General features: G+C 44.0%; 1 protein-coding gene across 1 annotated transcript; it reads left to right on the top strand.

Annotated features, from left to right (window-relative positions):
- The first annotated feature begins 5,738 nt into the window (after positions 1-5,738).
- DDX27 (DEAD-box helicase 27) lies at positions 5,739-21,950 on the top strand. The gene is made up of 21 exons (XM_075277441.1): positions 5,739-5,952; positions 8,452-8,595; positions 8,686-8,745; positions 8,819-8,954; positions 11,325-11,371; positions 12,357-12,434; positions 13,186-13,291; positions 13,534-13,707; positions 13,856-14,006; positions 14,918-15,017; positions 15,499-15,640; positions 16,409-16,562; positions 16,960-17,041; positions 17,378-17,555; positions 17,638-17,744; positions 18,038-18,134; positions 18,881-18,975; positions 19,056-19,173; positions 19,265-19,361; positions 20,120-20,191; positions 21,788-21,950. The coding sequence occupies exons 1-21, from the start codon at positions 5,869-5,871 to the stop codon at positions 21,801-21,803; spliced, it is 2,238 nt and encodes a 745-aa protein (XP_075133542.1). The 5' UTR covers positions 5,739-5,868; the 3' UTR covers positions 21,804-21,950.
- Positions 21,951-23,121: the final 1,171 nt, after the last annotated feature.

The following is a 23,121-nucleotide window of genomic DNA, read 5'->3' as shown; positions in this document are numbered from 1 at the left end:
AGTTTCTATTCTTTCATCCCTGGTATATATACACGAGCTGTGATCCCTCCCTCTCACCGCTTTCAGTTTCCATTCTCGCTTTTCTGTTCTGCAGAAAGGGAATCACACGAGGGAGGGGGTGAAACTGCAACTCAAAGGAAAGGGAAATACTGTATAATACTGATATTAAAGAAATTGTCACATCCGAACAACTTCTTATAGGGTATATGGACATTGTAGAGGGGGCCGCCCATTCAGAACCCCCACTATGAGTCATAACAGTGGTCTTTTTTTCTGGTATATGGGATCTGTAGGGAAACTGATCAGCTCTTCCCTGGCAAAATCAGGTGACCAACTGGCTGGCGGGATGATTTTTATACAGATCCACTAAGTTCTTGTCTGATAATGCTGGCAAAGCCTGAAGGGAATGGACAGACGGTGGTGGTATAGTATTTAGGTACAGGTAGCTGAGTTAGATATAGCAGAACTGTTCAGCATGGTGACCAGTGTCAGTAGCATGGCAAAGGCCTCGTTCACACGGTGTAACGTGCCGCGTGATGTGGCACGTGTACGCCGCGGGACCCTTTGCGTGCCGTACACGCTCCCTTTGATTTCAATGGGAGCGGGGATCGTATGCGCCGCGCTAGTTTGCGGCCGTGGATCCCCGCTCCCATTGAAATCAAAGGGAGCGTGTACGTCACGCAAAGGGTCCCGCGGCGTACACGTGCCACATCACGCGGCACGTTACACTGTGTGAACGAGGCCAAAATCAGACCAGTACTAAACCAGTACTAGAAATGGAGCAGTGGAGGTGAATCAGTAGGAGAGTCTGGGGTTAAAAGGAGTCTATCACCTCCCCCAAACATGTTCAGCTTACACCAGCATGTTATAGAGAACATTACCAAGATAAAAAGCATATTTGTTATGTATGTTTTTAGATTCAGAAAAAACACACGCTTTGAAGTGATATGCAAATGAGGCAGCTGGTGCACTGGGGGCGGGCCTTCAACTCCCGAAACACTGCTTTTGCCACTCTGACGCCTACCATCTTCTGCCTATTCCACCATTCACTGCAGTAACATCCTCCTTGAGCAACAAGAACAGCGCTGAAGGTCCGCCCCCAGTGCACCAACTGCCTGATTTGCATAAGACTTCAAAGATTTTATTCTCCAAATGTACAAAGGTGATATACATAACAGAGGTATGTTGTATATCACAGTCATTTTCTCTGTAATGTGCTGGTATCAGTTGAATATGTTTAGGGGAGGTGGTAGACTCCCTTTAAGCTGACCTGGCTCAGCGATGTAGGGTGAAGTCTCTGAGTGGAGCTGGTAACAGTGGCAGTGTAGCAGAGTGAGGTTTATACCTGGGGCTGTTTTGCAATGTAGTACAGCTAGTCGCCAGTATAGAACAATTGTTCAGCAATATGAAGAGCAGAAAGGTGGCAGGATGACAAAATAAGGCAGCAGGGACACAACTTGTTCAATGCCTAAGTAATGACCATAGTGGCTGGCATCATCCGTAAGGCCCGGTTCACATCAGCGCTCAGGTTGCCTGGATTCGCCACCGCCCCTGTGCTCATAATAACAAAGATTATATTTTTTCCTGTCATTTCATAATTATTATTATTTTATTATTATTTATTTATATAGCACCATTAATTCCATGGTGCTTTACATTTGGGGGTTACATACAATACACAGAATATACAGGTAAATACAAATGCTAACAATGACCGACTGGCACAGTGGGGTAGAGGGCCCTGCCCGTGAGGGCTTACAATCTATGAGGGAAGGGGTTTTTAAAGGAATTAAAAGGGTTATCCAGCTTCTAATATCGATGACCTCCTCCGACTCCCAAGACCCCACAGATCAGCTGTATCAGGGATGTGCAGTTCTCAGTAATGTAAACGTACAGCAAACCGTACTGCTCACTCATCATATGAATGGTAGTGGTGGGTTTTGGTACTGCAGCATTGCCCCCATTACAAGGAACTGCAGCTGATTTGGAGAGGCCTCAGGAGTCCAGACTGAGTCCCTGCTCCTGTTTAAGTTCGTGCCATTTCAGACTCCACTACTACAGTGTATGGAGATCCGTACACTGTATAGAGCTTCCAGACTGTATTGTGTAATGGCTTCCCTTGGAACTCCAATCTGCTCTCATACACTTGAATAATAGCCATATACCTAGTATATGGCTTTTGGCGGAAGAGACACCTGATTGGGATGGGGTCCAGGTCAGTGTAGGACCGTGAACAGTCTAGAACTGATGATCTGTCTTAGACAAACCCTATAAAGTCTATGGCAGAGTTTTCTAGACAATGGGGTGAATTTATTATTGAAACGGTAACAAAATGGTGTTAAAAAACTGGTGCATATGTGGTACACTACCTTTTCACTTTGCCTGATAACAGGGATTGTTGAAAAGGGAAGGGGCTTATTGGGAAAGAGGGCCTGGCTTAAGCTGTAACAGTATGTGTCAAAATTTTGCCCAATTTTGTTGTTGGAACCTAAGCCAACTAATAGATGGTGTAAAGACCGTCTAAAGATATATAGAAGAAAAATTAGTCCAGCACCAAAAGCGTATAATGTGCTAAAACATAGCTTTTAATTAGAAAGAGTAAAAAAAACATATAGGAGGATACAGAAAACTACACAATGTCTCTTGGATTCAACACATATTCATGAAAAAATCAGTAGATGGAAAAAAAGGGAGCATGACTGTGATATTGAAATGGAACAAACCACGTCCTTGTTCACATGATGAGAGCTGACGCGTTTCGAGATGTTAATCTCTTAGTCGTAGCCAAGCTACGTAGCCAAGCTACGACTAAGAGATTAACATCTCGAAACGCGTCAGCTCTCATCATGTGAACAAGGACGTGGTTTGTTCCATTTCAATATCACAGTCATGCTCCCTTTTTTTCCATCTACTGATTTTTTCATGAATATGTGTTGAATCCAAGAGACATTGTGTAGTTTTCTGTATCCTCCTATATGTTTTTTTACTCTTTCTAATTAAAAGCTATGTTTTAGCACATTATACGCTTTTGGTGCTGGACTAATTTTTCTTCTATATATGTTTTGCCGTCCCAATCCGGGGGACTGGTCCGTGCATCATCATTTATTCTATGTGACAGGCTGTGGACTCATACTATCGTGTTTGCTAGTCTAAAGATATACCAGATGTGTCACCCAATAAATATAGAGCAGTTTATCACAAGGCTGCTCATAGCTCTCCTAATTGGTCCGGGCGCCTTTTAGACTTGCATCTTTTTGATGTCATGAATTATAGATGCAGCAGATACTGTTTCCACAGAGCTGTACCATGAAGCTCCTGCGTCTCATGCCTCCCCAACTATAATGTGTACGTTGTAGTACTGGTCTCCTATTGGGGACAGACACTCTATGGGTACGCCAAATCTCCTGGACCAACTACATTTTCTAACTTCTGGATATTATATGATGTATAACCCACTCCACCAATGTGGCTGGTGCTACATAGCCTTAAAGAGCCTATCCTACAATCATACAGGATAGGTGGTAAGTGTCTGATTGGGTGGGAACTGCATTGATTATGAGAGGGGGTCCTGTGTCTTATACTTGAATAAAACATTGGTCGCATACAGATGATGCCACTATACTCACTTCTATGGGACTATTAAAGATTTTCAAGTGTTGTATCGGGCTGTGTCCATCAGCCTCATAGAGATTACCTGCCAAAACCTAGTTGCATACATGTAAGAGTTTTTCAACCTGATAGGGACATATGGATCCCTCCGTATGTTGTAGAGGTCCTAATTAGATAATTAATTAACAGGCCTAGATGGACTGCAGCCATCTTTCTTTTAGCCTGGAGAACTGATTAAAGACACAAGATGGTAGTGTATCAAAAGAGTTCTGATTTTATTATAAGAAAAAGGTAGTTTAAATACATTACAGACAAAGAGCTGGCTTGGCTATTCTAATTAGTACAATCATGATTGGTCATAGAGATATAAGACAAGCCTGGCACATGGCTATTGGCTGAGGCTCATTATAATCTGCATCTCATTATAACTTTCCACACTGGGACGGACTTTCCCATGAAACAAAGAAGGATTCAAAATACTTATGTGTGAGCTAACATCCCAGACTATGTATATATCATGGCAAAAGAGATAAGATGACACGTTCCATAGACTCTGTGTCTATACACTCTAAGTGACCTTCATATACCATAAAATATGACAGAGTGCCCAGATACCATAAGATTAATACTTTTGTTGGTTATGTGTCCATACATCATGTAAAGGAGATAAGAGATATACAGTCAGCTGCATCTTCTCAAAATGAGGCCTTTGAGAGATAATGATTAGCAACCTATGCATTAACGTTCATTATCACATTCCTTAAAGTCTAACAAGGGGCCTCCTTGACTTAAGCAGAAAAAATACATACTTATACAGTTTATATGTGAAAAAGTACAAGATGGCTGCCAGAATACAAAGATGGAGGACTTAACTCTAACAAACCTAATAATGTGAATATAAAAAAAGTCTTTATTTGACACATGTGAAGTAATAGTTAAAAACAATTCAAATCCAGAAAAAGGAACCCAGATCTCATAGAGGCTAATCATATATGACATAGTAATGATCACAAAAATAAGACGATATAGGATATTCCATAGATTTACTTTGTCCAAATCAATTAACAAAGTCTATGAAAAAAATGTAAAATACATGTAAAAAGAGGCATGTGCATTTCAGTGTCACGCTGGGTTCACATTAGTGTTTGGGGACTCTGTCCCCCATTCTGCTTAAAATTGAAAATCAGTGGAAAGCTGGCAGACATTATAATCTATGGGGTCTGCGGGTTCCCGTAGGTAACCGTTTTTTGTGAATAGGATTTCCATTGTTTGGGTCCCCAAGCGGAACTGAAGAACGGAAACCCGAACACTCGTGTGAACCTGGGGTCAGAACCAGACCGGAACGGGATCAGTCAAGGTAATCTTAAAGGGGTATTCCCAACTACATAATTATTTTTAAATTTGTAGATAATTAAAAGTTAAACATTTTTGTAAATATAAGTAATTAAAAATTCTGCAGAGTTTTAAAGATTTTCTCTAACTTTCTTAGTGGTGACAGTCTTTTATCTTGATTGGTTGCCACCGGATACGATCATGAATGCAGGAACTTTCTAAGGTCAGAAAATCATCCATGATGTCCTTATTGTGGCCGGGATATCTTCTGATACATGTAGTGTCCCTGCCTGATAACCTGGCTACAATAAGAAATCATAGCTGGGTTCCTGACAAGTCCCAGACCATAGAAAGTTTCTGCATTAGTGGTCGTATCCATGGCCACCACTAAGAAAGTTAGAGAAAATCTTTAAAACTCTGCAGAATTTTTAATTACTTATATTTGCAAAAATGTTTAACTTATAATTGTCTACAAATATAGATATGATTCTGTACATGGGAATACTCTTTTAACTCCCTAGACAACCCCATTAGAGTAAATAGACTACTTGCATCCCTGGTTTTATTATTGGCGGTGACCCCAGAACTGAGATCCTATATTACATATAAGCCCACAGAAATGCGCCTACTAGTGTCTGCATGCTACCACTAGCAGTGCTCTGAGAACAGAAGAATACACCTCTATTGTTATATCTCATCTTATTGTAAAGGACACTGTCCCTTTAAATGCTTTGACCTCTGCAAGCACTTCCGGGAGGGGCGGCGACTCTGCGCGCAATCACTTCCGGGTCGTTTAGTTGCACACACGTGTGTAGTCCGGGAATATGTGCCGATAGGACTGTGCGGGGATCGTCAGGGTGATATCACGTGATCGCTGTACACCGGGCTCTACACTTATCTATAGATTGGACTGTAGACGGCCCGACAATGCTGACGGACCTGGATCTGATCGGAACCATCGAGGATGATGATGATGTCCCGGAGGAGCCGGAGTCTGAGGAGGAAGACGAGGTAACTACTGGGGATTATGTAGTTGTCACGTGTCTGTGTACAATCTCCAGCATGTCCTTAAAGCTGCAGACACTTCTATGGGCAGCCATTATATGCATAAATGGGGAAGGCTCTGCCTAAGAACCAGATGGTCTGTGGTGCCAACAGGTGTCACTGGTGTGGAGGAGATGGATGATGTAGGGAAAAGGGTTGTCTGAGACTACAAAAGCAGCGCCCCAGTTGTACACAGGTTGTGTCTGGTACTGCCCCCCCCCCCCCGAACCCTGTTCAGTTCTGGAGTTGCATGGTGAGCCCCAAGGTGATGTGACTGACTTCAAGTTGCAGAAAAAGTTGAGCATTGTTTGACTTGAAGTTGGTGGTCACAATGTAACCCAATTGGCCAACATTAGTGAGGGAGTCATAGGGTGACCCGGAGATCTTTGGTTGTATGACAGGAGTTGCAGCTGTTGCCATGGAGTTCTAGACCAAATTGATGGATTATCCTAAGGCTAGGTCATCAATTGAAGAACCATGGGGGCATGAGCTCCCTGAACACTGCATCTACTTCACAAGTTATGTGATGTCACCTCCATTGGTTACATAGTCCCAGCTCAGTCCCATCCTAGTCTATGGCCTGAGCTGCAATGCCAAGCACAGCACCATATATTTCTATAGTGACAGTGGTAAAGAGGCCACAGCTTTCCCCTGATTCCTATGACGTATCTGTGATCTACACGATTCCTATGATGTATCTGTGATCTACACGATTCCTATGACGTATCTGTGATCTACACGATTCCTATGATGTATCTGTGATCTACACGACTCCTATGACGTATCTGTGATCTACACGATTCCTATGATGTATCTGTGATCTACACGATTCCTATGACGTATCTGTGATCTACACGATTCCTATGATGTATCTGTGATCTACACGACTCCTATGACGTATCTGTGATCTACACGATTCCTATGATGTATCTGTGATCTACACGATTCCTATGACGTATCTGTGATCTACACGATTCCTATGATGTATCTGTGATCTACACGACTCCTATGACGTATCTGTGATCTACACGATTCCTATGATGTATGTGTGATCTACACGATTCCTATGATGTATCTGTGATCTACACGATTCCTATGATGTATCTGTGATCTACACGACCCCTGTGATGTATCTGTGATCTACACGATTCCTATGATGTATCTGTGATCTACACGATTCCTATGATGTATCTGTGATCTACACGACCCCTATGATGTGTCTGTGATCTACACGACCCCTATGATGTGTCTGTGATCTACACGATTCCTATGATGTATCTGTGATCTACACGATTCCTATGATGTATCTGTGATCTACACGACCCCTATGATGTATCTGTGATCTACACGACCCCTATGATGTGTCTGTGATCTACACGACTCTTTATGATGTGTCTGTGATCTACACGATTCCTATGATGTATCTGTGATCTACACGATTCCTATGATGTATCTGTGATCTACACGATTCCTATGATGTATCTGTGATCTACACGACCCCTATGATGTGTCTGTGATCTACACGACCCCTATGATGTGTCTGTGATCTACACGATTCCTATGATGTATCTGTGATCTACACGATTCCTATGATGTATCTGTGATCTACACGACCCCTATGATGTATCTGTGATCTACACGACCCCTATGATGTGTCTGTGATCTACACGACCCCTATGATGTATCTGTGATCTACACGACCCCTATGATGTATCTGTGATCTACACGACCCCTATGATGTGTCTGTGATCTACACGATTCCTATGATGTATCTGTGATCTACACGATTCCTATGATGTATCTGTGATCTACACGATTCCTATGATGTATCTGTGATCTACACGACTCCTATGACGTATCTGTGATCTACACGATTCCTATGATGTATCTGTGATCTACACGATTCCTATGATGTATCTGTGATCTACACGACCCCTATGATGTATCTGTGATCTACACGACCCCTATGATGTGTCTGTGATCTACACGATTCCTATGATGTATCTGTGATCTACACGATTCCTATGATGTATCTGTGATCTACACGATTCCTATGATGTATCTGTGATCTACACGATTCCTATGATGTATCTGTGATCTACACGACCCCTATGATGTATCTGTGATCTACACGATTCCTATGATGTGTCTGTGATCTACACGACCCCTATGATGTGTCTGTGATCTACACGACCCCTGTGATGTATCTGTGATCTACACGATCCCTATGACGTATCTGTGATCTACACGACTCTTTATGATGTGTCTGTGATCTACACGATTCCTATGATGTATCTGTGATCTACACGATTCCTATGATGTATCTGTGATCTACACGACCCCTATGATGTATCTGTGATCTACACGACCCCTATGATGTATCTGTGATCTACACGATTCCTATGACGTATCTCTGATCTACACGATTCCTATGATGTATCTGTGATCTACACCCTTGTATAACAGGAGCAGCCCATTGTCCTTGCCAAGAAGAAGTTAAACAAAACTAAGCAAAGTGGAGACTTCAATGCAGACTTCGTCTTCGGTGAGAAGGATGCCCAGGCCGATGACAGCTGGGTGATGGAAGATGTTATGAAGCAGCTGAAGAAGGTGAGGCTCAATTACAGAACCATATTGGTAAAATAGGAGAATATACCAGGTTAGATCATGAGACTCAAGCATGACTTCTTATGTCTTCAGAGAGTTGCCACCAGTCTGGATGAAAAAATTGAGACTGTTAGGAAGAGGAGGAAGAACCAGGTAAGTGTCTCATCATAGAAGATTTCACTAACCCTCACTGTAGGAACTTCTAAAACGTCTCCATTAAACACAGGAGAAAGATGACAACATTACCAAGAAGTCAGAGGAGGACGGAGAGAGCGAGGAAGAAGATGAGAAAGAGTCTTCAGAAAACGAAGAAAGTGAGGAAGAGTTCTCATCAGAAGAAGAGTCTGTGCTAACAAAAGCTGGTGAGCGGTTTGGCTTGTGTCACTTGTGTGTAGCCTGTGCCCCTCTCAGGGCCGCCATCAGGAATTTTGGGGCCCCATACAGCCTAAGTGTCTGCCCCCCCCCCCCCCCCCCCGCCATTTTAAAACGACCTTATTTTGCGACATACCAATTCTGTATTACATTTCCCTTTATTTAGCAGCATTACAAGGCTTAATCAGATTCTATTTGCAGGTAACATCTACTATGTGTAGAGAGCCAGCACCATCTATAAGAGCCCTCCTAATAAATCCTCAGGGCTTATTCACATTGCGTTTTTGGCCTCCCTTGCCGGGATACGTTGGTAACCAGTCAGAATCAGCTGTCAACTTATCCCTGCACAAAGAACTGGCCATTAAAAAAAAGGGGGGGCCTGCAGTTCTCCGTGCAGGGATAAGTGGAGAGCTGATTGTGACTGGTTACCAACGTATCCCGGCAAGGGAGGCCAAAAACGCAATGTGAACACTCCTTTAAAGTGAAATTCCCACCCCCAAACAGGCTGCTATGCTAGTAACATAGCAGCCTACATCATTATTAATACAAAGCACACATAGCTTTGGAGCTATTGTGTGCTTTGTAGTTCTCCAGCTAAAAACTTATATATTATATATTATTGCCCCAGCTTCCTCTTCGCAGTGCCGCACACCTGATGTCCCAACAATCCCCCTCCCCCCCCCCCCCTGTCCACCCTCTAACATCTTTCCACTGCCCCCAGTACCCATATCTCCCAACTTTTGAAGAACCAAAAGAGGGACAAAATGTGCGGCGCGCTTTGCGCGCCGCGGGAAATTTAGCCCCACCCACTGTTATGTTGACTCCGACAACTCATTAATTTTTCATGTGCCCGCACACTGTATAATCCTCCTACAGTCACCTGTAAACTATATGTCCCCCCTCCGTCTCTCCCCCAGCTTCATATACACCCTTCATCTGCCTCCAGATTCATGTCCCCTCCATCTCTGCCCCCAGATTCATGTCCCCCCAACTCTGCCCCCAGATTCATGTCCCCCACATCTCTGCCCCCAGATTCATGTCCCCATCTCTGCCCCCAGATTCATGTCCCCATCTCTGCCCCCAGATTCATGTCCCCACATCTCTGCCCCCAGATTCATGTGCCCCCCATCTCTGCCCCCAGATTCATGTCTCCACAGCTCTGCCCCCAGATTCATGCCCCCCAGCTCTGCCCCCAGATTCATGCCCCCCATCTCTGCCCCCAGATTCATGTCCCCCCATCTCTGCCCCCAGATTCATGTCCCCTCCATCTCTGCCCCCAGATTCATGTCCCCTCCATCTCTGCCCCCAGATTCATGTCCCCTCCATCTCTGCCCCCAGATTCATGTCTCCACAGCTCTGCCCCCAGATTCATGTCCCCACAGCTCTGCCCCCAGATTCATGTCCCCACAGCTCTGCCCCCAGATTCATGTCCCCACAGCTCTGCCCCCAGATTCATGTCCCCACAGCTCTGCCCCCAGATTCATGTCTCCACATCTCTGCCCCCAGATTCATGTCTCCACAGCTCTGCCCCCAGATTCATGTCTCCACAGCTCTGCCCCCAGATTCATGCCCCCCATCTCTGCCCCGAGATTCATGCCCCCCATCTCTGCCCCCAGATTCATGCCCCCCATCTCTGCCCCCAGATTCATGTCCCTCCATCTCTGCCCCCAGTTTCATGTTCCACATTAGACTTACCTTCTCCTTCGTTCCCCCGCTGCTCTCTCGGCGCCTCTCTCTCTTACTGGCGCACAGTTGTAGACGCGATGTGACGTCATCACATCGCGTCTACACTGCCGGGTAGCCGGCGGCAGCGCTGCAGCGAGGAGCTGACCTGTGTCAGCTCCTCTCTTCGCTGCTGCCGCCGGTCTCGCTGACACATATGCGGCTGAAGCGAGGAGCTGACCTGTGTCAGCTCCTCTCTTCGCTGCTGCCGCCGGTCTCGCTGACACATATGCGGCTGAAGCGAGGAGCTGACCTGTGTCAGCTCCTCTCTTCGCTGCTGCCGCCGGTCTCGCTGACACATATGCGGCTGAAGCGAGGAGCTGACCTGTGTCAGCTCCTCGCTTCAGCCGCATATGTGTCAGCGAGACCGGCGGCAGCAGCGAAGAGAGGAGCTGACACAGGTCAGCTCCTTGCTTCAGCCGCGTATGTCTGCAACTCAGATCTGCGTCCTCTGGACGCAGATCTGAGTTGAAACAGCGGACATAGAATGACTGCTGCCGGCGCCAGGGGGCCCGGGCCCCCCCCATTTTTAAATTTGGCCAGGCCCCTGACGCCAGTAGCAGTAGTACTGGCCTATCGGCGGCCCTGGCCCCTCTAGTGTATTAAACTTACCACCTCTTGTTCTTATTGACTTGTAGATACACTGAGAGTAAAGGAAAAGAAGAGGAAGAAGAAAACCGCAGGGGTACGGTATATTTAAGTACATTGGGGCAGATTTACTAATCCTTTCTGATACGTAAACTTAGATTAGGTAGTCCGAAGAGAAGTCAAATGTATAACAGCGGTGTATTATAAATCTGGGACATCTTGCTAGAGGTCAGACTCTTATCCTTAGGCCAATTCTGGGTTGTCGAGCAAGGTGCAAAAATTATCTAAAACAGATTTAGTTAGTCATGACTTGTGTGCCAGTTTCATGTAATTTCAGGACTATCCCTTTAAAGGGGTTGTCCAGGGAGTTAAGATTACCTTGACTGATCCAGCAGGATGGGGGCTGGCTGACTATAGTAATTATCTGTACTATCAGGGGAGAAGGGACTTAGCAGGGTGACCTTGGTGGTTGGTGATTGGTTCCAATCATGTGACCTAGGGGTCGGAACCAAGCCGCACCCTGGGTCCACCATCTGTTATCCACTGGATCAGTCAAGGTAATCTTTGCTCCCCAGACAACCCCTTTAACTGTTCAATACTCTGTTCATCTTCTTGGGGTCCATTCACATCATGTTTTTTGTTTTTTTTACATCTGTTACCAAATCTGCTAGCGTCCATTTTTGTTTTTCTTTTCTGACTGATACAAAAGCATGGTATACTATGCCTTTATATCCATCAAAATATTAAGGACTCCAACAGATCCATTTTTTTCTTTGATCTTGGAAACAGATGGCCGTTGCTTTATGTTCGTTTTTTTGCATTTGCTTAATGAATGTAAAAAAAACTTGACCTATGTCTAGCTTTTATTTCATATAAAGGCTCCTGGAGGTTCCATCTGATGGTATATTAGGGAAAACCATTGCTTGTAGTGCAGGAAATCTTTGTAACATAATGTCAGACAGTTCCTCTGGGTGTCTATGGTATGAAACCGCACATGCTCTGTGAGGCCTACATATTGATTTCCTTGTATTTTTGTGTGTCTGGATGTATCTGCAGACTTTGACTCTCTATCTTACTTCTAGAACTTTTTTGAAGATGCTTCCCAGTACGATGAAAGTTTGACTTTCCAAGACATGAATCTGTCCCGACCCCTGCTTAAGGTATAGTAATACATCTTGCATAAATTGTCTTCTTCATGGCTCTTTACAATCACAAATGTATTTTATACTGAGTGGCCACTTTATTAAATACACTTGGATCTTCCCTGTTTGGACATTAGACACATGGCCCCCTTCCCACCCCCCGAGTGCTGCAGAAAATAAAGTGAGCACATTTTCTGTGAATCCACATTAGAATGGGAAAATCAAGTGATCTGACGACTTGTAACAAGCCATGGTCAGGGGCTATGATTGGTGGAAGGGGTTTAAGGGGGGTGTTAAGGACCATTCTGATGAACAAGCAGCGCACAGTGAAGGAAACCGCTGTCAAACACACTTTTAATCACTCCTTAGCACGGATGGACTATCACGGCAGACGACCAGTGCAAGTGCCATTAATATCTAAGGCTCCATGCACAAGGCTATAGTTTTAATCCACAATTGCAGATAAAAGTACAGGCCCATTTGTTTCTATGGCTCCATGTACACGTCTATAGTTTTTACTGCTGTGTGTCTGGAACATAGAAAAGGACCACAAATCATGAAGCATATCCTATTCTTGAAAACATTTGGGGCACAAACAAGCGTCTTTTTGCAGATCAGTGATTGCTAATGACTTGCAGATCAGTAACCACTAAGGTTGTGTGCATGTAGCCTAAAGGAAACCGAAGGGCAAGACCCCAGTAAGCTAAGTACCGTTATTGCAAGATTATGTATAATTTTAATATAATTGTAATGTTTTTTTATTGTACAGGCAATCTCCGCCATGAGCTTCACACAGCCAACCCCTATCCAGAAGGCCTGCATCCCTGTGGGGTTGTTGGGGAGAGATATCTGTGCCTGCGCTGCTACTGGGACAGGTGATAAAATAATGCTGCCATCCTGTGCTCATCTGATAACTGTGCATTAGTGTTGTAGTTACCTGATATATTACGTGGTAGTTTGTATATTTTAGGGATGCATGCAGTCCTTTTTATCCTATGCATGCATGCTATTGGAAATTGCCTGTGCTCCTGCATGTTATATGACACATGCCAGTACACATGTATAAGCAGCCTGTGCAGTTCCCCCGTCGCTAATTCATTTCTGTTCTCTCTTATAGGAAAAACTGCTGCTTTTATGCTTCCGGTTCTGGAGCGTTTGATCTACAAGCCTCGGGAAGCCCCCATAACCCGTGTTCTAGTTTTGGTTCCAACTCGTGAGCTTGGTATCCAGGTGCATGCAGTCACCAAGCAGCTTGCGCAGTTCACAGAAGTTACATGTTGCTTGACTGTGGGTAAGTACATTGAGGATGTGACCATGATGTCTGCTGTACTGGATGATGTGTGCAGTTATAGCAGTATACACATATGATCTCTATATACGTTGTGATGTTTTGTGCCACTTTTTCTTCTTACACAAAGGTTTACTCTCTTGTCTTTCAGGTGGTCTGGATGTGAAATCTCAGGAGGCTGCCTTACGAGCTGGACCCGATGTTCTCATTGCCACTCCTGGAAGACTTATTGACCATTTGCACAATTGTCCCTCATTCAGCCTCGATGCTATTGAAGTTCTGATTCTGGATGAGGCTGATCGGTAAATATTCTGCTTAAAGGGGCAGGAGATTTTGATTGAATTTATGGTTATAAGTGGACATGACCCCATAAAAGGGTTGTCACACAGGCTTGGTAAAAAGTGTCTGATCACTGTGTGCCCTATTTGATTAGAGCAACAGTTACCCATACACTTCTGCTTTATTTATTATATAGCACCAGCATATTCCGTAGCGCTTTACAGATGTTGTCACCACTTGGTGCTCCAAGTAGGCTACACAGTCTAAATTTCCTATCTGTATGTATTTGGATTGTGGAAGGAAACCCTAGCAATTGTGGAGAGAACTTAGACTCCTTGCAGATGCTGTCCTAGGCTGAGTTTGGATATACTTCAATTTCTTTGTTAGTCTCAGAGACTTGAAATGGATCAGCAGCATGCATGCACCAAACATATCTGCATCCCTGTGATGAGTGGAGTCTCCAGTGATCAGATGTCTGTTAATAGGTGATGATGGACTGGTACCGCCATAGTAACTTAAAAAGGTTGTGTCATTAAGGACACTCAATTCCTATCCACAGGACAAGGGGATAAGTGTCGGATTGCTGGGTTTCCCAGTGATCAGAAGAACGGAGACTGAATGTCCCTCTAAGACCTTGTGAAAGCAGGACCGGTGATCCATTTGCTGCATTGGCTGGATCACAGTATCGTTATCCCCATAGCAGTGAATGGAGCGCAGGTCACGCAAGCACACTGACTCTCCGTTCACAAGGAGGCTTTAGGACTACTTTCCATCCCCCATTCTCCTAATCCCTGGGTAACTCAGAAGTCATCCACTTATAACCTGTCCTGGGAATAAGTGTCCGTAACAGGACAACACCTTTAAGTACCATGACTGCCAGTCAGTGTAATCTCTCCTTCCAATATCATATCCTATACCATTCCCTTCTCTTTAGCATGCTGGATGAGTACTTTGAAGAACAGATGAAGGAGATCATCAGACTCTGCTCCCATCAGCGACAGACATTGCTTTTCTCAGCAACTATGTCCGAGGAGGTAACTCGCACATTGTTATATGATCGGTTCTTTTATGGTATATAAAGGATGATTCCTCCAGTCTCACAATGTAAATCAGCTTTAATATTTGTAATGTTATAGGAAAGTTTTCCTGCCTGGAGAATCCTATTTTAGTGTGGCGCCCAATAGATAACATTATAGCAAAGTCTACGGGATCTGCCCAATATCTTATGCCAGGGCATCTGAACTTTCCCCAACAGATGAAGTTGGTTAAAGTAGATTTGGGAGTGCTGAATTTTAACTGAGGATTGTGTATTATTGGGAGATATGCTGCCAGCAGAGGAGACTGGAGGCATTTACTCTTCTGCTTTACATTCAGAACACATGCATACTTGCCCGAGACTGAAAAGAACCATAGGGTACCATTCTACTAGAATCTTTTGTTTTGACTTTGAGTTAACCCATTGGTATTTTGCACATTGTGTAGAAAACTTGTAATACATTGTTGGATCTTTCACAGGTTCAAGATCTGGCCTCTGTGTCCCTGAAAAATCCAGTGCGCATCTTTGTGAACAGTAACACTGACGTTGCGCCTTTCCTACGTCAAGAATTTGTTAGGATTCGACCAAATCGGGAGGGTGACCGGGAAGCCATCGCTTGTGGTGAGTCTGGTGTCAGGTTGGACAGCCCTATTAAAAGGAGATCCAACCCTATCCTCTGAAATGTCTATTTGCGTATCTACACAATCTTTGTTGTGTCATTCTTCTGTTTTGTTTAGTTTTGTTTTCCCCTGGAAATATATAACTAAATCGACAACCGGGTATTGCCTTTGTTCTTCTCGATTGTGTATCTCTTAAAGAGGTTGTCTGGACAAAAAAAAAAATAGGCCTGGGGAGATGGAGGAAAAAATAAATATCATACTCACTTGCTGTAGTGTCATCGCCACACAGTCCGGTCCTTCTCCTGAGCTGTCTTCTCGAAGTGACATTTCTCACCAGCTGTGATGTCCTGGATCCCTTCCGCTGAAATTATTAAGGCCAATCAACGGGATCAGGAAGAGACCCTGGGACGTCACAGGTAGTGACGGCATGTGCCCTTTGCTGATGCCGCTGATTGGCCTCGATGGTCTTGTCTTCTGGCGGAAGTCCACCGCCGTACAACAATGGACCAGTAGGACCAGACCGGGCTTGGATGCTCCAAAGCGCCAGGGAAAGGCAAGGGTTCCCCCAACTCCCTCAGTCTATTTAAAATTTTTGTCTGGACAACACCTTTAAGTTATACTTCATTATAGACTTAGCCAAAATAGCATGGTGGTTGCTGAGATTACAGACTATGTACTTTGTACAATTACAACACAGCCTCTTCTTGGACACATTGATATTTGGCTTTGACGTGATGGATTATGATGCCAATCCTTTATTCTCTTGTAGCACTTCTAACCCGCACCTTTCAGGACCACGTCATGCTGTTCACTCAGACCAAGAAACAAGCACATCGAATGCATATCCTCTTGGGGCTGATGGGGCTACGGGTTGGAGAACTTCATGGAAACCTCTCTCAGACGCAGCGTTTAGAGGCCCTCCGGTAAATATATCAGACCTGCGTAGAGTTGGTGGACTATTGAAGGATTATCTTATCGGTTGATGTCTGACAGCTAGTGTCCGATGCTAAAATATTGCGCAGACATTAGCATCGGACCTAGGATTTAGCTGTCCGCTTGAAAAATTGGACATCTTTGCAAACAGACACTTAAGGACACCCACGGACAGTAAAGGACACTACATGATGTCCCATTTAAAATAATGCAAAATGTAACAGACACAGCTATTGTCCGATGCTAATGTCCGCACAAGATTTTGCGCAGACATTAGCATCGGACACCAGCTGTCGGAAACAGACGCTAGTGTGAACCCTGCTTTAGAGTTGCATGAACTGCAAGAAACTGTGATGGATTTTTCAGCTCTACCATCTTTTTTTTCAGGCGGTTTAAAGATGAACAGATTGACATTCTGGTTGCTACCGATGTGGCCGCTCGAGGGTTGGATATTCATGGCGTCAAGACTGTGAGTAGTAACCAGAAAGAATATTAAATGTAATGTGTAACTTGTAATGGTTGGGGAATCAGCCTATCTGATGCTATAAGGGGTTGCCATGTCAAAGTAATACCATATTGCAGGGATATTCTATCACTTTATGATCAGTGGGGGGTCCGACATCCCCACTACAGCTCCTCTTTACTGGTTTTTCCATGCACAATGCTGTTCCTGGCTGTCCATATTACTCTAGCACTTCCAGTAATTGTGCTATGATAGGAGCAGAGGTATAGCAGAGTGTCTTGTTCTAGTAAAGGTGTTATTTACTGGGATTTATATTGATGTGACATGGTTCTCCTACTTCAGGTAATAAACCTCACCATGCCTGCCACAGTGAAGCATTACGTGCACAGGGTCGGTCGTACGGCACGTGCTGGTAAAGCTGGTCGCTCTGTATCACTTGTTGGAGAAGAAGAACGCAAGATTTTAAAGGAAATTGTTAAAAAAGCTCAGGCTCCAGTAAAAGCGAGAATCCTTCCACAAGGTAAGGGAATATCATTCATTTAGGTGGAACATAGAGTGTATAAGTTTGGCTTGGATTCATTGTGATATTTCTTCCCCTTCAGATGTAATCTCCAAGTTTCGGGACAAGATTACAAAGTTGGAAAAGGAGATTTATGCTGTACTGCAGCTGGAGAAAGAGGAGAAGGAGATGCAGAAATCTGAGGCCCAGGTAGGTGTAACATTCACTAAGGCTAAAGGGGTTGTCTCTCCAAAATAACCATTGCATAAGTAAAATCCAGAACAGGGTTTGGCCAACCACTGCAGGTCCAGGTTCTCATACGCTAACCACTGAGCTACTGTGCTTCCAAGGCAAGCTGTGTACCTGGCATGGTGATGTGACATCACTGTTGATCCATCTTAGGACAGTGGATGACACCTTAGACCAGACTGACAAAATGTCTGGCTGTGGAGATGAGCAAGAATTGCTAAAGTGGGCATATTACAATGTTTGTCATTTTTCAGATCAGTAAAGCAGAAAAGAGGTTAGAGCCGGGGGCTGAACCTGGACGTATGGAAAGAAGTTGGTTCCAGACAAAGGAAGAGAGGAAGAAAGAAAAATGTAAGTCACATTGTGGAATTTAAAGGGGTTTTGCAAGTGCACAATAATAGGTGGTCTGTCCCGAATATCAAATGGGTGGGGTTCCAACTCTTGACGCCCTCGTGATTAGCTGTCTAAAGCAAGTGCTTCAGTCGTCTTGTTTACACTTGCGTGCTATATATTTAGTCACAGCTCTTTAGGGTATTGCAGATTTGTCCTATTCACATGAACATGACAAGGCAGCAATAACTTGCACAGGCACTAAGGAGCATTGTGAATGATGAAGAGGCCACAGTGCACCTCTGAGCTTTGCAACCCCTTCAAATGGCTGATTTGAGTTGGACCCCTACCGATCTGGTATTCATGGCATATCCTAAGGAAAGTCCAGCAGTTTTGTGAAACCTTCAAAGAAAAACAAAAAGTCTTGTGCTAAATGCACATGACATACAGTATATGCGTGGAAGGCATACAGATGACAGCCATGTGTTGTTTGTGCTGTGCATGGAGCCTGCCACTGCAATCAATGAGCCTAGACCCCAAAACGGACAGGAATGAGATCATTTCTAAATTGAGGCAGCCGCTCACAGCCACAGATGTGTGCAAGGGGCCACAGTAATAATGAGTCCAGACAAAATGAATGTCTGCTTATACTAAAAAAAAAAAAACTAATGAAGTGCGCATGAAGTTTTATACAGTATATATCACTCTCTTGAGATTACCAAAGAATAAGCAAATCGAATTTAACACATTCATCTGTTTCCACCCAGTGTCCAATGCTCTCCAGGAGTTTGATTTGGCTCTAAGAGGAAAGAAAAAGAGGAAGAAATTCATGGAACAGACTAAAAAGAAGGGAGAACTGACGGTAAGTGACCATCCCAGCACTGTGCCTTTCTACAATCTCCTCATTGCCCTCAATGACACGTCTACAATCTCTGTAAACAGGCAGAGGAGCGCTCTCAGTTTGAGGTATTGAAAGCTCAGATGTACGCAGAGCGTGCAGCCAAGAGAGACCGTAGACCAAAGAGAGCGAGGGCCATGCCGCCTGATGAAGAACCTGCAGGTAGGTACTAAAAGGGGACAGGTTAGAAGTGCAGGGACAGGAAACATTTGTGGTTGGCTAGATAATATCTTCATACTTGTGTGTTATGCAGCCAAAAAATCGAAACCAAAGAAGCAGAAGAAAAACACAGTGTTTGATGAAGAGCTCACCAACACAAGTCGTAAAGCCTTGAAAAAGTTCAGAGCGGGGTAAGTTGATGCTGCAGGTGCTGGCTGACTAGGCCGCGGTCCCTGGTACCTTTCTCCATATTTGCCTGCCTGACCTCTCATGTCTAATGAAGAAATGCACTGCCTGCTTTAGATTTCAGGAAAATCAATTTTATTCGGAAATATTTTTAAAAACCTAAATATGGTTAAGTTCGAGCGAAAATTCCTTTAAGGTATTTTCAATATTTGGTTAAAATAACAGTTAAGGGGTTATCCCACTTTATTAGGATAGGTCACCAATATCAGAGCCATGCGGGTCCAACATTCTTACCGATCAGCTTCAGACAAGTACTGCGGCTTCTTGCCAAGCACAGAGCTGTATGTTGTATTAGCGGATGAGTTTAACTCTGCCCCATTTACGTGTATTAAATATATCATTTCTAGACCTCCTTTATTGGCTCTGTGTGATAATTGTAGGTTTTATGTCCTCACTGAAATCTGCTAAACGCATGTACAACATTCTTGATGTAAAGCAGACCCATATACCTTCAGTAGTACCTTCAAAAAATATTCCTCCCGATCCTCCCATAAATGTGCATAGTCAGCCCTGATGGACATATACACGCTGTAAGTAGGGAGAGGGGAATAATTTTCAGTCAGACTATTTATCTCCTGTGAGCATAGAAGGATGAAGGAAATCAAGAAGTTCTGTTATTTTTCTCTCTCAGCCCCCCACCACCACCCCCAGACGTTTTGGATGTGAACTGATTGATGTCTCTTTGTTTTGCTTTCCCCTTTAGACCATCATTTGAGGAAAGGAAGAAGCTGGGAATTCAGCAACACAGGAAAGGCAATTTTAAATCAAAATCTCGGTATGTATCAAGATGGCAGCGAACATTAGTCTGGGGGCAGAGAAGAAATTGTGAAGTGTAGGCAAAGGGGTTCAACCCTAAACGATACAGCCTGTCATAGACCTCACGTTGCAGAAACAAAGTTGGGTTTTGTTTTTTTATCCAAAGCCCAGAATGGCTACAAAAGGAATGCGTGATATATAGGAAGTTCTTTTACTTCTACCTACAACTCAGTCCACTCCTGGCTTTGGCTCGAAAAGTGCAACAAGCAAAACTGTTTCTGTAATGTGAAGCCTTAAAGCTAAGGCCCCACGGCACATTCCACAGCGAAAAAAAGTGCTGCGGGAAAAATTGCGGCAATGCATCGCAATTCTTTCCGCAGCACTTTAGACATAAAGTTCGCAGTTTTCCCTCCGTGGACTTCGTTACAATTATACCTATGAGGAAACCGCAGCGTTTCTGTAGGTATAATTGACATGCTGCAATTTCCAAAACCGTACTGGTTTTGGAAATCACAGCATGTCCACACCATGATTTTTACTGCAAAGTGTGCATGGGATTCGCTAGAATCCCAACCATTTTACCCTTACTGTAAAATGCCGCAATTTTTCCCACGGCGTTTCCATGCGGTGGGGCCATGGCCTAAATGTGTTTTCTGGGTGAAATTTGGTATGCCAGTATTCACCAAGTTCACATTGGAAAGATTTAGTTAAACCTAGTTTAAAGAGGCTGCTTGTTGTTTTACATATTTCAGTGCTGCATACATCAGGTATTCAAGCTGGTTTTGGCATCACAAATAGTACTGAAGATGATCTGCCTCCTCTCTCCTGAATTTACTATTAGGGTGCATTCACACGGAGTGTAAAAATTTATGCGCGTATTTTGGAGTGTAAATTTTTTTACATGTGTAAAATTACACTCCAAAATACACTCCATTTTACTCCGTGTGAATGCACCCTTATAGTGATCTAGTCTCCCAGCCCCCAATAGGACAGCTACTACTAGTGAACAAGGAGATGATTCAGGTGCTGGTTCTGATCACATGACCCTGGTTCAGAACCAGCCCAGAAACCTGATGTGTAGCACTTGAAAGTGTGCGGCCTAAAACTAGGTAAAGTTAAGTCCCCAGATGGCCTCTTTAAATTAAAAATAATGCTGTTATCCACACCCCAGGGGCAATTCACACAGAGGAAAATGGTGTGGAATTTTCCACGCTGAAGAGAAAGAAAGCAAGCATCCCATTCACTTCAATAGGAGCCTCTAGCTACTAGTGGAATTTTCCGCTAGTGGGGGGGAAAAAAAAGAAAAAAAGATAGCAGAACCCATTGAAGTCAATGGGAGGCTTTTATTTTTTTTTCAGCTTGGAAAATTCCACACCATTTTTCTCCGTGTGAATGGCCCCTTAGAGCATACAGACTTGTTTCATGGGGGAAATACAAGTTACTAGTTAGGAGAGGGGCTGCCTACAGTGGGAGTATCAAGGCCATAAGTCTAAAGCCCTGGGCTAGCAGGATCCTAGATTTATATTCAGCCTAGGGTATGAAGACAAAGTATAATCTCTGTTTCGATTCTCATGCTGTGACTGATCTGTATACTAACCAGTGTTTCATTTCTTAGGTATCGCAGGAAGTGATTGTATCATCTGTCAGTGTACGAGATGCTACTTTAAGAACTCTGCCAGGACTTTGTGGAAACTACATCTTGACCATCATAGGATATAGTGTCTGGACTATTGTCTCTTCTGCTAGAATGGACTTGCTGAGGATTGTGATTTGTTAATACTTCTGTGCTATATAAAATACAGTTTTATAATTAATTTTTTGTCTGGAGGTGAAGACTAATGCCAGATCAGCCGAACATATTACACTTGGGAGTTTATATGAAGCAAACAAAGGTTAACAGCAGTTATCTACTTCCTAATATTTATGGCCTATTCTTAGGCTAGGTAAAACATAGATTTGTGAGAGTCTCATAGCTGAGATAATGGAGTAGCTAAAACTGCAGCATTTGTGCAACAGGGTTGTCATGGTGGCATGTTACAGTACCTGCAAAATGAATAGGAAATTAGCGAATCCTATCCACACATCACAAAAAAAAGTTACCTACGTAAACGCTGGTGTTTCTGTGCAGGTATAATAAGAATGGAAAAAAACTGCCCTAACATCTGTGCAGAAAATTTGGCAGAAGCGCATTTGATAAACTGATCACAGAAAGTAGTGAGTAGATATCAGCTGTAATATTACAGGGGATGCTGGCAATTCTGAAGCAGAGCAGGCACTAGGTCTCCATTGTGTTATAGAGACCTGGAGCTAATGCCTGCAATCAGAGTTCACTGATTGCAGGCATTGCTTTCTTAGGCTGCATTCACATGGAGTTGTTTGATCAGTAATTTGGTTAGGAAGAGGCATTTTTAGGAAGAGGAATTTGAGTCAATTTCCTGACCAAAAAAAACTCCATGTGAACGCAGCCTTAGGGTGAGTTCACACTGAGTATACGCCAGCACTTTCCATTCACTTCAATGGGACTGCTCGTAGTGAAAGAAGCAGCCCATTCATTTCTATGGGGAGCGCTCGTATGCCGGCTCCCATAGAAATGAATGGAACTGCTTTATACGCCGCTGATTCTGAACGTGTTTTACGTTCAGAATAAGCTGGCGTATACTCAGTGTGAACTCACCCTAAGGGGTCATTCACACGGAGTAACGCCAGGCATGTATTACAGCCGTACACGCCGGCGTTACGGCAGACTGCCGAACACTTCCCATTCACTTCAATGGGAGTGCTCGTAACAGAGGCGTTTACGAGCGCTCCCATTGAAGTGAATGGGAAGTGTTCGGCAGTCTGCCGTAACGCTGGCGTGTACGGCTGTAATACACGCCCGGCGTTACTCCGTGTGAATGACCCCGAAGGCTGCGTTCACATGGAGGTTTTTTTGGTCAGGAAATTGACTCA

Source organism: Leptodactylus fuscus, chromosome 6, assembly GCF_031893055.1.
Source record: "Leptodactylus fuscus isolate aLepFus1 chromosome 6, aLepFus1.hap2, whole genome shotgun sequence".
Taxonomy (NCBI): Eukaryota; Metazoa; Chordata; class Amphibia; order Anura; family Leptodactylidae; genus Leptodactylus; species Leptodactylus fuscus.
The sequence above is the reverse complement of the archived record's forward strand: the minus strand, read 5'-3'. Positions and strand labels throughout refer to the sequence as shown.

Bases quoted from the DNA above. Each gene is read 5' to 3' on its own strand.
- DDX27 (XM_075277441.1), top strand. From the start codon at position 5,869: ATGCTGACGGACCTGGATCTGATCGGAACCATCGAGGATGATGATGAT. The intron at 8,955-11,324 runs GTGAGCGGTTTG...ATTGACTTGTAG, and splicing joins GTCTGTGCTAACAAAAGCTG to ATACACTGAGAGTAAAGGAA. The intron at 17,556-17,637 runs GTAAGGGAATAT...CTTCCCCTTCAG, and splicing joins AGCGAGAATCCTTCCACAAG to ATGTAATCTCCAAGTTTCGG.